General features: G+C 45.5%; 1 protein-coding gene across 1 annotated transcript in view; it reads left to right on the plus strand.

Moving 5' to 3' along the window:
• dnajc6 (DnaJ (Hsp40) homolog, subfamily C, member 6) overlaps positions 1-3964 on the plus strand; it is a 47773-nt gene extending 43809 nt beyond the window's left edge. The window contains exon 7 of the mRNA XM_064932989.1: positions 3953-3964. Coding sequence (XP_064789061.1) covers positions 3953-3964 — 12 coding nt within the window. The remainder of the gene's footprint in view (positions 1-3952) is intronic.
• The last annotated feature ends 11147 nt before the right edge of the window (positions 3965-15111 follow it).

The raw sequence follows: 15111 nt of genomic DNA on the forward strand, positions 1-15111 counted from the left end.
GGTGCAAACTACCTGTCCTCCAGGACACCTACACCACCCGATGTCACAGGAAGGCCAAAAAGATCATCAAGGACAACAACCACCCGAGCCACTGCCTGTTCACCCCGCTAGAAGGCGAGATCAGTACAGGTGCATCAAAGCGGGGACCGAGAGACTGAAAAACAGCTTCTATCTCAAGGCCATCAGACTGTTAAACGGCCATCACGAACATTGATGAAATCGATTTATCACTAGCCACTTTAAATAATGCTTACATACGCACACATTACTCATCTCATATGTATTGTACTCCATACCATCTACTGCATCTTGCCTATGCTGTTCGGGCATCACTCATTCATATATTTTTCTGTACATTCGTATTCATTCCTTTACACTTGTGTGTATAAGGTAGTTGTTGTGAAATTGTTGGGTTATAAATTACTTGATTTGATGTGCAGGGGGGTATGAGGTAATTGAGGTAGATATGTGCAAGTTAAATAAATCAAATAAAAATAAACAGTAACAGCAGCATATGTGATGAGTCAAAAGAGATTTGTGCAAAAAGGGTCAATGCAGATATTCCGGGTAGCGAATGGTTAACTATTTAACTAACTATTTAGCAGTCTTATAGCTTTGGGTAGAAGCTGTTCAGGGTCCTGTTGGTTCCAGACATGGTGCATCGGTACCACTTGTCGTGCAGTAGCAGAGAGAACAGACTTTAAATAACTTGGGTGGCTGGAGTCTTTGACAATTTTTAAAGCCTTCCCTCTGACACCGCCTGGTACAGAGGTTCTGGATGCCAGAGAGCTAGACCCCAGTGATGTACTGTGCCGTATGCACTACCCTCTGTAGTGCCTTGCGGTCGGATGCCAAACAGTTGCCATACCAAGTGGTGATGCAGCCAGTCAAGATGCTCTCAATGGTGCAGCTGTAGAATTGTTTGAGGATCTGGGGCCCATGCCAAATCTTTTCAGCCTCCTGAGGGGGAGGAGGTGTTGCCGTGCCCGCTTCATGACTGTGTTGATGTGTGTGGACCATGATAGTTCTTTAGTGATTTTAGGGACTGCAGCCAGGCAGGCTGGCTGGCTGGCAGGCAGGCACGCAGGCAGGCAGGCATGTCACTTGTCATAAGTGCTCAATTGCCAGTAATGTATTTGTGTTTTTTGCCTAGCAGTTTCCAATCTTTATTGTGTAGATAACCAATTTTGCTCTCATTGTCTGTTGTTCCCCCTTTCCCTGTGTTGTGTTCATTGTTCAAATCAAATTGTATTGGTCGTATACACATATTTAGCCGATGTTATTGCAGATGTAGCTAAATGCTTGTGTTCCTAGCTCCAACAGTGCAGTAGTATATAACAATTCACAACAATACATACAAATCCAAAAGTAAAATAATGGAATTAAGAAATATAGTGCCTTGCGAAAGCATTCGGCCCCCTTGAACTTTGCGACCTTTTGCCACATTTCAGGCTTCAAACATAAAGATATAAAACTGTATTTTTTTGTGATGAATCAACAACAAGTGGGACACAATCATGAAGTGGAACGACATTTATTGGATATTTCAAACCTTTTTAACAAATCAAAAACTGAAAAATTGGGCGTGCAAAATTATTCAGCCCCTTTACTTTCAGTGCAGCAAACTCTCTCCAGAAGTTCAGTGAGGATCTCTGAATGATCCAATGTTGACCTAAATGACTAATGATGATAAATACAATCCACCTGTGTGTAATCAAGTCTCTGTATAAATGCACCTGCACTGTGATAGTCTCAGAGGTCCGTTAAAAGTGCAGAGAGCATCATGAAGAACAAGGAACACACCAGGCAGGTCCGAGATACTGTTGTGAAGAAGTTTAAAGCCAGATTTGGATACAAACGATTTCCCAAGCTTTAAACATCCGAAGGAGCACTGTGCAAGCGATAATATTAAAATGGAAGGAGTATCAGACCACTGCAAATCTACCAAGACCTGGCCGTCCCTCTAAACTTTCAGCTCATACAAGGAGAAGACTGATCAGAGATGCAGCCAAGAGGCCCATGATCACTCTGGATGAACTGCAGAGATCTACAGCTGAGGTGGGAGACTGTAACGGCGTTCTTCGTTTGTCGAAAGAGAGTCGGACCGAAATGCAGCGTGTTGGTTACTCATGTTTTTAATGAAACAATCGCAGTACATGAAAATAACTGAATACAAAAACAACAAAACGGAACGTGAAACCTAATTACAGCCTATCTGGTGAAACTACACAGAGACAGGAACAATCACCCACAAAATACACAGTGAAACCCAGGCTACCTAAATACGGTTCCCCATCAGAGACAACAAGAATCACCTGACTCTGATTGAGAACTGCCTCAGGCAGCCAAACCTAAACTAAACACACCCCTAATCAACCACAATCCCAATGCCTACAAAAAACCCAATACGAAAACACAATAACATAAACCCATGTCACACCCTGGCCTGACCAACTAATTATCTAAAACACAAAATACTAAGACCAAGGTGTGACAGAGACTCTGTCCATAGGACAACAATCAGTCGTATATTGCACAAATCTGGCCTTTATGGAAAAGTGGCAAGAAGAAAGCCATTTCTTAAAGATTTCCATAAAAAGTGTTGTTTAAAGTTTGCCACAAGCCACCTGGGAGACACACCAAACATGTGGAAGAAGGTGCTCTGGTCAGATGAAACCAAAATTGAACTTTTTGGCAACAATGCAAAACGTTATGTTTGGCGTAAAAGCAACACAGCTCATCACCCTGAACACACCATACCCACTGTCAAACATGGTGGTGGCAGCATCATGGTTTGGGCCTGCTTTTCTTCAGCAGGGACAGGGAAGATGGTTAAAATGGATGGGATGATGGATGGAGCCAAATACAGGACCATTCTGGAAGAAAACCTGATGGAGTCTGCAAAAGACCTGAGACTGGGACGGAGATTTGTCTTCCAACAAGACAATGATCCAAAACATAAAGCAAAATCTACAATGGAATGGTTCAAAAATAAACATATCCAGGTGTTAGAATGGCCAAGTCAAAGTCCAGACCTGAATCCAATCGAGAATCTGTGGAAAGAACTGAAAACTGCTGTTCACAAATGCTCTCCATCCAACCTCACTGAGCTCGAGCTGTTTTGCAAGGAGGAATGGGAAAACAATTCAGTCTCTCGATGTGCAAAACTGATAGAGACATACCCCAAGCGACTTACAGCTGTGTCGCAGCAAAAGGTGGCGCTACAAAGTATTAACTTAAGGGGGCTGAATAATTTTGCACGCCCAATTTTTCAGTTTTTGATTTGTTAAAAAGGTTTGAAATATCCAATAAATGTCGTTCCACTTCATGATTGTGTCCCACTTGTTGTTGATTCTTCACAAAAAAATACAGTTTTATATCTTTATTGTTTGAAGCCTGAAATGTGGCAAAAGGTCGCAAAGTTCAAGGGGGCAGAATACTTTCGCAAGGCACTGTATATAAATATTAGGACAGGCATTGTCAGAGTAGCATTGATTAGAATACAGTAGAATGCAGTATATACATATGAAAATAGTAAAACTGTATGTAAACATTATTAAAGTGACCAGTGATTCCATGTCTATGTACATAGGGCAGCAGCCTCTAAGGTGCAGGGTAGAGTAACCAGGTGGTAGCCGGCTAGTGACAGTGACTAAGTTCAGGGCATGGTACTGGGTGGAGGCCGGCTAGTGATGGTTATTTAACAGTCTGATGGCCTTGAGATTGAAAAATAGCTTCTGTCTCTCGATCCCAACTTTGTTGAACCTGTACTGACTTCACTCTGCGGATGCGGGCGGTGCATTTGCGATACCAGGCGGTGATACAGCCCGACAGGATTCTCTCAATGTGCGTCTGTAAAAGTGATTTTGTTTAAAGGGCCCTCATACTCAATCTATCACCATCAGAGGGAGAGTCGTGATGTGTCAAGCCATTTCTGCTGATTCTCTCACAGCTTTACTCTTGAGAGACAGATGGAGAGGGTCATAAAACAACAATCAGATGATCATCTCTCACAGATACAATCTCTATTGATGCTTACTCATACAATCTCTCTCTAGGCTGTCAATTCAATGTCATTTCAAGTTAAGGGCTTTATTGGCATTTGAAACAGCTTTAATGCTAAGGCTCATTGGCAATTTACAGTGATAATAAAAGTACTCGGGCACATGCTGTACCTGAAGACATCCCTTCTCTATGACCTGAATGTTCATTCAGTAAATAATAATTCACAAAATGCAAACTATTAATTATAATTATGACATGAATGTTAGGCTCGTACCAACAAGGTAATAACATGTAAACATAATAATACATTTCAATGTTCTTCTGTGTTCTGAGGTGTTTCATTCATAAACCGCCACAGTTTAAATCAGAATATTTTTACTATAACCATCAATGATTCAAGATGATGATATGACTCAATCTCCTTCAATCACAAAATCTCTAGGCACATGCAACGTGTTGGTCCCACCACTAGCAGTTAACCCACTGTTCCCCGGGCGCCAAGGACGTGGATGTCGATTAAGGCGGCCCCCTGCATCTCTCTGATTCAGAGGGGTTGGGTTAAATGCGGAAGACACATTTCAGTTGAATACATTCAGTTGTACAACTGACTAGTTATCCCCCTTGCCCTTTCTCTCCTCTGTGCCTTTTCTCTATATTTTCCTATATGCCACCCTCCCTCTTTCCTTATCACCCCCCCCCCCCTCTCCTTATCTCTCTCTCTTTCCTTATCACTTCCAGCCAGCTTCTCTCTCTCAATTCAATATCAATTTAAGGGGCTTATTGGAATGGGAAACATATGTTTACATTGCTAAATCAAGTGAAATAGATGATAAACAAAAGTGAAATAAACAATACCAATTTAGCAGTAAACATTACAATCACAAAAGTTCCATTATGTCATATTATGTCTATATACTGTGTTGTAATGATGTGCAAATAGTTAAAGAACAAAAGTGGAAAATAAATCAACATAAATATGGGTTGTACTTACAATGGTGTTTGTTCTTCACTGGTTGCCCTTTTCTTGTGGCAACAGGTCACAAATATTGCTGATGTGATGGCACACGGTGGTATTTCACCCAATAGATATGGGAGTTAATCTAAATTTGATTTGTTTTTAGAATTCTTTGTGGGTCTGTGTAATTGGAGGGAAGTATGTGTCTCTAATATGGTCATACATTTGGCAGGAGGTTAGGCAGTGCAGCTCAATTTCCACCTCATTTTGTGGGCAGTGTGCACATAGCCTGTCTTCTCTTGAGAGCCAGGTCTGCCTTCGGCGGCCTTTCTCAATAGCAGGGCTATGCTCACTGAGTCTGTACATATTCAAAGATTTCCTTAATTTTGGGTCAGTCATAGTGGTCAGGTGTTCTGCCACTGTGAACTCTCTGTGTAGGGACAAATGGCATTCTATTTTGCTCTGTTTTTTTGTACATTCTTTCCAATGTGTCTAGTAATTATCTTTCTGTTTCTCATGATTTGGGTGGGTCTAATTGTGTTGCTGTCATGGGGCTCTGTGGTGTCTGTTTGTGTTTGTGAACAGAGCCCCAGGACCAGCTTGCTTAGGGGACTTTTCTCCAGTTCAGGAGAAGATATTTTGCGGGTATTGTTCTAATTCTGCTCTGTATGCATTATTTGGTGTTCATTATTTAGTTATTGCTCTCTTTTCACTCTCTTTCCTAATCCCGCCCACCCATCACTCTCTCACCATTGAGAGCATCCTGACCATTTGCATCACTGCCTGCTGACCGTAAGGCGTTTCTGAGGGTAGTGCTTACGGCCCAGTACATCACTGGGGCCAAGCTTCCTGCCATCCAGGACCTATATAATAGGAGGTGTCAGAGGAAAGCCCCAAAAATTGTCAGAGACTCCAGTCACCCAAGTCATAGATTGTTCTCTCTGCTACCCCACGGCAAGCGGTACCGGACAGCCAAGTCTAGGACCAAAAGGCTCCTTAACGGCTTCCACCCCAAAGCCATAAGACTGCTGAACAATTAATCAAATGGCCACCAGACTATTTACATTGACCCCCCCCCCCCCATTTGTTTTGTACACTGCTGCAACTCACTGTTTATTATCTATGCATAGTCACTTTACCCCTACCTACATGTACAAATGACCTCACACACTGACTCGGTACCGGTACCCCTGAATACAGCCTCGTTATTGTTATTTTATTGTGTTAATTTTTATAATTTTTTACTTTAGTTATTTGGTAAATATCTTCTTAACTCTTCTTGAACTGCACTGTTGGTTAAGGGCTTGTAAGTAACCATTTCATGGTAAGGTCTACACTGTTGGTTAAGGGCTTGTAAGTAACCATTTCATGGTAAGGTCTACACTGTTGGTAAAGGGCTTGTAAGTAACCATTTCACGGTAAGGTCTACACTGTTGGTTAAGGGCTTGTAAGCAACCATTTTACGGTAAGGTCTACACTGTTGGTTAAGAGCTTGTAAGTAACCATTTCACGGTAAGGTCTACACTGTTGGTTAAGGGCTTGTAAGTAACCATTCAACAGTAAGGTCTACACTGTTGGTTAAGAGCTTGAAAGTAACCATTTCATGGTAAGGTCTACACTGTTGGTTAAGGGCTTGTAAGTAACCATTTCACGGTAAGGTCTACACTGTTAGTTAAGGGCTTGTAAGTAACCATTTCACGGTAAGGTCTACACTGTTAGTTAAGGGCTTGTAAGTAACCATTTCACGGTAAGGTCTACACTGTTGGTTAAGGGCTTGTAAGTAACCATTTCACGGTAAGGTCTACACTGTTAGTTAAGGGCTTGTAAGTAACCATTTCACGGTAAGGTCTACACTGTTGGTTAAGGGCTTGTAAGTAACCATTTCACGGTAAGGTCTACACTGTTGGTTAAGAGCTTGAAAGTAACCATTTCATGGTAAGGTCTACACTGTTGGTTAAGAGCTTGAAAGTAACCATTTCACGGTAAGGTCTACACTGTTAGTTAAGGGCTTGTAAGTAACCATTTCACGGTAAGGTCTACACTGTTGGTTAAGGGCTTGTAAGTAACCATTTCACTGTAAGGTCTACACTGTTGGTTAAGAGCTTGAAAGTAACCATTTCATGGTAAGGTCTACACTGTTAGTTAAGGGCTTGTAAGTAACCATTTCACGGTAAGGTCTACACTGTTGGTTAAGGGCTTGTAAGTAACCATTTCACGGTAAGGTCTACACTGTTAGTTAAGGGCTTGTAAGTAACCATTTCACGGTAAGGTCTACACTGTTGGTTAAGGGCTTGTAAGTAACCATTTCACGGTAAGGTCTACACTGTTGGTTAAGAGCTTGAAAGTAACCATTTCATGGTAAGGTCTACACTGTTGGTTAAGGGCTTGTAAGTAACCATTTCACGGTAAGGTCTACACTGTTAGTTAAGGGCTTGTAAGTAACCATTTCACGGTAAGGTCTACACTGTTGGTTAAGGGCTTGTAAGTAACCATTTCACTGTAAGGTCTACACTGTTGGTTAAGAGCTTGAAAGTAACCATTTCATGGTAAGGTCTACACTGTTGGTTAAGGGCTTGTAAGTAACCATTTCACGGTAAGGTCTACACTGTTAGTTAAGGGCTTGTAAGTAACCATTTCACGGTAAGGTCTACACTGTTAGTTAAGGGCTTGTAAGTAACCATTTCACGGTAAGGTCTACACTGTTGGTTAAGGGCTTGTAAGTAACCATTTCACGGTAAGGTCTACACTGTTGGTTAAGAGCTTGAAAGTAACCATTTCATGGTAAGGTCTACACTGTTGGTTAAGGGCTTGTAAGTAACCATTTCACGGTAAGGTCTACACTGTTAGTTAAGGGCTTGTAAGTAACCATTTCACGGTAAGGTCTACACTGTTGGTTAAGGGCTTGTAAGTAACCATTTCACGGTAAGGTCTACACTGTTGGTTAAGAGCTTGAAAGTAACCATTTCATGGTAAGGTCTACACTGTTGGTTAAGGGCTTGTAAGTAACCATTTCACGGTAAGGTCTACACTGTTGGTTAAGAGCTTGAAAGTAACCATTTCATGGTAAGGTCTACACTGTTGGTTAAGGGCTTGTAAGTAAGCATTTCACGGTAAGGTCTACACTGTTAGTTAAGGGCTTGTAAGTAACCATTTCACGGTAAGGTCTACATCTGTTGTATTCGGCGCATGTGACAAATAACATTTGATTTGATTTGATCTAACCCTTTCCCACAATGGACATTATGGAACGTGTCAACAAACATATGTTTACCACTGGACTTCACTGAAACTGTATGTGGTAGCTTCTGTTTGAGTATTTCAGCTCTGAAGATGGCCGACTACTCAGAGAGGGCATGTTAGCTTTCCTGCCCAGGAGTGTTATTTTCCCCTCTGGGTTGAATGGAAGACATGATACAGACTACAGCAGTCAGTGGTCCTTATAATTCTCTACAAACCAAGCTATAATCTTATCCCCTCCCCTGCCTCTGTGGGTTTCAACATCTTTCCTTTGTCTTTCACTGAGAAAGAGAAAACAATCCAATGCCAATGACAAAGAAACAATGTTAGTGATCTTATTACTGTTTCCAAATGAGAGCAGTGTCATGGACACCAGTGATATTTTCTAAGTGCCCCAGTCATGTGGCTTCTGGATGGTTACTCACTTGAGACAATGACACAGTGTGACGCACCAGCTGGCTCCTTCATCTATCTCTCTCTTTCATTCAATTATTTCCTATTTTTCTCTCCTGGAGATGACGGATGAGGGCCAATGAACATGACAGAGAAAGAAAGTGGATAGAAAGGAGGAACAACAGACAATGAGAGCAAAACCGATTGCCTACACAGTAAAGATTGGCAACGGCTAGGCAAAAAACACCAAACACATTACTGGTGAATGAGCCCTGATGCCTGTGCCATTGCCAACTCTTTGTGGCTTTCCACGTGAGGTGTAGGGCACTGCAAGCCCCGTGTGTGAGAACAAACCACGTCTTTTTGTCGTGGGTTTGACTTTATTACCCTTCTGTGCCAACTGACTTAACCCAGCACTAAAGAGCTCCATTAAATCTATTGGTAATGGCTGTCTCTGCTATTATGACTGAGATTTAATACACATTGGGGTTGGTTTACTATGTGTGTGTGTGTGTGTGTGTGTGTGTGTGTGTGTGTGTGTGCTGAGGCTGTCTTTCAGTGGATTTATGTAGGAGAATGGCATTGTGACTAAGTTCAGGGCATGGTACTGGTTGGAGGCTGGCTAGTGATGGTTGTTTAACAGTCTAATGGCCTTGAGATAGAATCTGTTTTTCAGTCTCTCGATCCCAGCTTTGATGCACCTGTACTGACCTAGCCCTCTGGATGATAGCGGGGTGAACAGGCCGTGGATCGGGTGGTTGACGTCCTCGATGATCTTTTTGGCCTTCCTGTGGCATCGGTTGCTATAGCTGTCCTGGAGGGCAAGCAGTGTGCCCCCGGTGACGCGTTGGGCAGACCACCACTCCTTCTGAAGTACCATGCGGTTGCAGGTGGTGCAGTTGCGGTACCAGGCGGTGATACAGACCGACAGGATTCTCTCAATGGTGCATCTGTAAAAGTTATTTTGTATGTTATTATGTTTATGTTCACCCGCCTTCTAGCCATCATTGATCCATTTTTCATTTTCCATTGGTTTTGTCTTGTCTTCCCACACACCTGTTTTCAATCCCATTCATTACCTGTTGTGTATTTAACCCTCTGTTCCCCTCATGTCTTTGTCAGAGATTGTTTTATGTCAAGTGTTGTTTTTTGTTGAATAGGTGCCTGATGGGTCCTCGTACCCATGTTCGTTTATGTATGTACGTATTTAGTGTTATGGAGCATGTTAAGTGGACTTCTATTAAAGACTCCATTTACACTCCGTTTGACTCTCCTGCGCCTGACTTCCCTGCCACCTATACACACGACTCTGACAGAATCTCTGATCAAAAATATATGAAGTCAGCAGGAGAAGACACTTCGCTCATGGAGGTGGAGGAACGTGTCCGGGAACAAGCGGAGGAGATTGACTGTTTGAGCGCCTTCATGGATCACATTGTCCAGAATATGGATCGCTGGGTCGAGACAGGGAGTTACTCCAGCGCCTCCACCACCACAACCGGGATCTCCCTTGAACGCTTTTCCCCCTCCTGAACCTAACAAGATCCATTTACCCCTACCCACAGGATACAATGGAGATACTGCCGGCTGCCAGGGTTTTCCTCTTAAACTGAACTTGTATCTGGCCACGGTCTCCCCAGTACCATCGGATCGTGAGAAGAGTTGCGCCTTCGTCTCATGCCTCACTGGGAAAGCCCTGGAGTGGGCCAGCGCTGTGTGTAAAGAGGCGGATGCGGCGTTGGACCATTTTGACCATTTTCACCCGCCATTTCAGGACAGTATTCGACCACCCAACCAAAGGCAGAGCGGCGGGTGAGCGCCTCTACCATCTGAGGCAGGAGACGAGGAGCGCCCAGGAGTTTGCTCTGGAGTTTAGGACCCTGGCTGCCGGCGCTGGATGGAGCGACAGGGCCCTGATCGACCATTACCGTTGTAGTCTACGCGAGGACGTCAGCCGGGAGCTGGCCTGTAGAGACACCACACTCACCTTTGACCAGCTGGAGGACATGTCCATCAGGCTGGACAACATGCTGGCTACTCGTGGACGTCTAGATCGGGGTCTGGTTGTTCCATCCTCCCACACCCTCTCTCCAGAACCTATGGAATTGGGAGGGATGGTGCGCAGGGAGACCGGAGGGGGTTCCCACTGGAGCACCATCTATGGTTGGCAGAGAGCACACTGCTGGTCGGTGCCGGGTTGGTTCCTCTGGGAATAGAGAAGGCAGGCAGGGCACTCTGGCATCACCCCAGGTGAGTAGGCACCATTCTCATCCAGAGCCCTCTGTTGCACCAATGTTTGTCTCTGTCACTTTTCCTGATTTTTTTCCCCCTGCATTCCCAGTATAAGGCGCTAGTAGATTCAGGCGCGGCTGGGAATTTCATTAATCAAAATTTAGCTCATAGTTTTGGGATCCCTATTGTTTCTGTGGATATGCCTTTCCCTATTCATGCCTTAGATAGACGACAATTAGGGTCAGGGTTTATCAGGGAGGTAACCTCACCTTTGTGTATGATAACACAGGAGGGTCACAAGGAGAAGATTAGTCTTTTCCTTATTGATTCTCCTGCATATTCTATGGTGCTAGGCCTACCCTGGTTAGCTTGTCATAACCCCACTGTTTCTTGGCCACAGAGGGCTCTCACGGGGTGGTCGCGGGAGTGCTCAGGTAGGTGTTTAGGGGTTTCCTTTGGTGCTACTATGGTGGAAAGTCCAGACCAGGTCTCCACCGTGCGCATTCCCCCCAAATATGCCGATTTGGCTCTCGCCTTCTGTAAGAAAAAGGCGACTCAATTATCCCCCCTTCGACGGGGTGCGATAGATCTCCTGGTAGATGCTGCATATCCCAGGAGTCATGTGTATCCCATGTCACAAGTGGAGACGGTGGCTATGGAGACAAATGTCTCTGAATCCCTGCGTCAGGGGTACATTCAGCCATCCATTTCACCCGTCTCTTCTTTGTGAAAAAGAAGGATGGCGGTTTCCACCCGTGCATTATTATCGAGGTCTAAATAATCACAGTGAAATATAGTTACCCGCTACCTCTGATAGATACGGGCCCGGGGCACGGGGCACGGGGCACGCTTCTTCACAAAATTGGATCTCAGGAGTGAGTACAGTCTGGTGCGTATTTGGAAGGGTGACGAGTGGAAGACGGTATTTAGCACTACCTCAGGTCATTATGAGTAACTTGTCATGCCATATGGGTTGATGAATGCTCCATCAGTCTTCCAATCATTTGTAGATGAGATCTTCAGGGACCTGCACAGGCAAGGTGTAGTGGTGTATATCGATGATATTCTGTTGTACTCCGCTACACGCGCCGAACATGTGTCCCTGGTGCGCAGGGTGCTTGGTTGCCTGTTGGAGCATGATCTATATGTCAACGCTGAGAAATGCTTGTTCTTCCAACAATCTCCTTCCTAGGGCATCGGATTTCCACTTCAGGAGTTGAAATGGAGAGCGACCGCATTGCAGCCGTGCGTAATTGGCCGACTCCAACAACGTTAAACGAGGTGCAGCGTTTTTTAGGGTTTGCCAATTACTACCAGAGGTTTATCCAGGGTTTTGGTCAGGTTGCTGCACCCAGTACCTCACTGCTAACGGGGGACCCTGTGCACTTGCAGTGGTCGGCTGAGGCAAACAGGGCTTTTGGACACCTGAAGACTGTTTACCTCGGTGCCTGTGTTGGCTCATCCGGATCCCTCTTTGCCATTCATAATGGAGTTGGATGCATCCGAAGCTGGGATAGGAGCAGTGCTCTCTCAGCGCTTGCGTGCGCCACTGAAATTTCGCCCCTGTGCTTTATTTTCGAAGAAGCTCAGCCCGGCGGAGCGAAACTATGATGTGGGGGACCGGGAGCTGTTATCCGTCGTATAAGCCTGGAAGGTGTGGAGACATTGGCTTGAGGGGGCTAAACACCCTTTTCTTATCTGGACTGACCACCGCAATCTGGAGTACATCCGGCAGGCGACGGGACTGAATCCTCGCCAGGCAAGGTGGGCCATGTTTTTCACTCGTTTTGTGTTTACTCTTTCTTACAGACCAGGCTCCCAGAACGTTAAGGCAGACGCATTGTCTCGGCTGTATGACACAGAGGAGCAGTCCATGGATCCCACTCCCATACTCCCAGTTTCGTGTTTGGTGGCGCCAGTAGTGTGGGAGCTGGATGCGGACATTGAGCGGGCGTCACGTGCAGAGCCCTCTCCTCCTGAGTGTCCAGCTGGTCGTCTGTATGTTCTGTCTGCTGTCCGCGACCGATTGATCTATTGGGCTCACACGTCACCCTCCTCTGGTCATCCTGGGATAGGTTGGACGATGCGCTGTCTTGATGGGAGGTACTGGTGGCCCACTTTAGCTAAGGACGTGAGGATTTATTTTTACTCCTGCTCGGTGTGTGCCCAGTGCAAGGCTCCTAGACACCCGCCCAGAGGTAAGCTACAACCTTTACCTATTCCTCAACGGCCGTGGTCGCACCTGTTGGTGAATTTTTTGACTGATCTTCCACCTTCACAGGTTTACACCACGATCCTGGTCGTTGTGGATCGGTTTTCGAAGTCCTGTCGTCTCCTCCCTTTGCCCGGTCTCCCTATGGCTTTACAAACGGCAGAGGCCCTGTTTACACACGTTTTCCGGCACTATGGGGTGCCTGAGGATATAGTGTCTGATCGGGGTCGCCAGTTCACATCAAGGGTCTGGAAGGCGTTCATGGAACGTCTGGGGATCTCGGTTAGTCTTACCTCAGGTTTTCACCCCAAGAGTAATGGACAGGTGGAGAGAGTTAACCAGGATGTGGGTAGGTTTCTGCGGTCTTATTGCCAGGACCGGCCGGCGGAGTGGGCGAAGTTCGTGCCCTGGGCAGAGATGGCCCAGAACTTGCTACGTCACTCCTCCACTAACCTTACTCCTTTTCAATGTGTATTAGGGTATCAGCCGGTTCTGGCTTCTTGGCATCAGAGTCAGACTGAGGCTCCTGCGGTGGACAATTGGTTTCGGCGCGCTGAGGAAACCTGGGAGGCAGCCCACGTCCACCTTCAGCGCGCCATAAGGCGCCAGAAGATTGGCGCAAACCGTTGCCGCAGTGAGGCCCCGGTGTTCGCACCAGGGGACAGGGTCTGGCTCTCGACCCGAAACCTGCCCCTCCGCCTGTTCTGCCGGAAGCTTGGTCCGCAGTTTGTGGGGCCGTTTAAAGTCCTGAGGAGAGTGAACGAGGTATGTTATAGATTACAACTGCCCACTAATTACCGTATTAACCCCTCGTTCCATGTGTCTCTCCTCAGGCCGGTGGTGGCTGGCCTGCTCCAGGAGGCTGAAGTACGTGACGTTTCTCTGCCTCCTCTAGACACCGAGGGGCTCCCGGCGTACTCTGTTCGATCCATTTTGGATTCGAGACGTCGGGCGAGGGGCCTTCAGTACCTCGTGGACTGGGAGGGGTACGGGCCGGAGGAGAGATGCTGGGTTCCGGTGGAGGACGTGTTAGATTCTTCCATGTTAAAAGAATTCCACCGTCTCCATCCGGATCGCCCTGCACCTCGCCCTCCAGGTCGTACCTGAGGCTGGTGTCGACGTGCGGCTATAGTCACGACTCCTGCCGAAGTCGTTGCCTCTCCTTGCTCGGTGGTCGACATCACCGGCCTTCTAACCATCATTGAGCCATTTTTCATTTTCCATTGGTTTTGTCTTGTCTTCCCACACACCTGTTTTCAATCCCATTAATTACTTGTTGTGTATTTAACCCTCTGTTTCCCCTCATGTCTTTGTCAGAGATTGTTTTATGTCAAGTGTTGTTTTTTGTTGAATAGGTGCGCGATGGGTCCTCGTACCCATGTTCGTTTATGTATGTACGTATTTAGTGTTTGGAGCATGTTAAGTGGACTTATATTAAAAGACTCCATTTACACTCCGTTTGACTCTCCTGCGCCTGACTTCCCTGCCACCTATACACACGACTCTGACACTATCACCATCAGAGGGAGAGTCGTGATGTGTCAAGCCATTTCTGCTGATTCTCTCACAGCTTTACTCTTGAGAGACAGATGGAGAGGGTCATAAAACAACAATCAGATGATCATCTCTCACAGATACAATCTCTATTGATGCTTACTCATACAATCTCTCTCTAGGCTGTCAATTCAATGTCATTTCAAGTTAAGGGCTTTATTGGCATTTGAAACAGCTTTAATGCTAAGGCTCATTGGCAATTTACAGTGATAATAAAAGTACTCTGGCACATGCTGTACTTGAAGACATCCCTTCTCTATGACCTGAATGTTCATTCAGTAAATAATGATTCACAAAATGCAAACTATTAATTATAATTACGACACGAATGTTAGGAGTGTAGATGACATAAGATCAGATCTGGCATTGTCTCGACATACACACGCTGAGGCTTTCCTCATAGGGAGGGTAGAGAGAGGAGAGTGAGGGAAGAACATAAGAGGCCAAAGAGGGAATAGAGAGAGAGAGATAGAGAGAGAGATTGAGAGACGGAGTGGGAAAGAGAGACAGAGACAATGAAACA

This window comes from Oncorhynchus masou, chromosome 24 (genome assembly GCF_036934945.1).
Source record: "Oncorhynchus masou masou isolate Uvic2021 chromosome 24, UVic_Omas_1.1, whole genome shotgun sequence".
Taxonomy (NCBI): domain Eukaryota; kingdom Metazoa; phylum Chordata; class Actinopteri; order Salmoniformes; family Salmonidae; genus Oncorhynchus; species Oncorhynchus masou.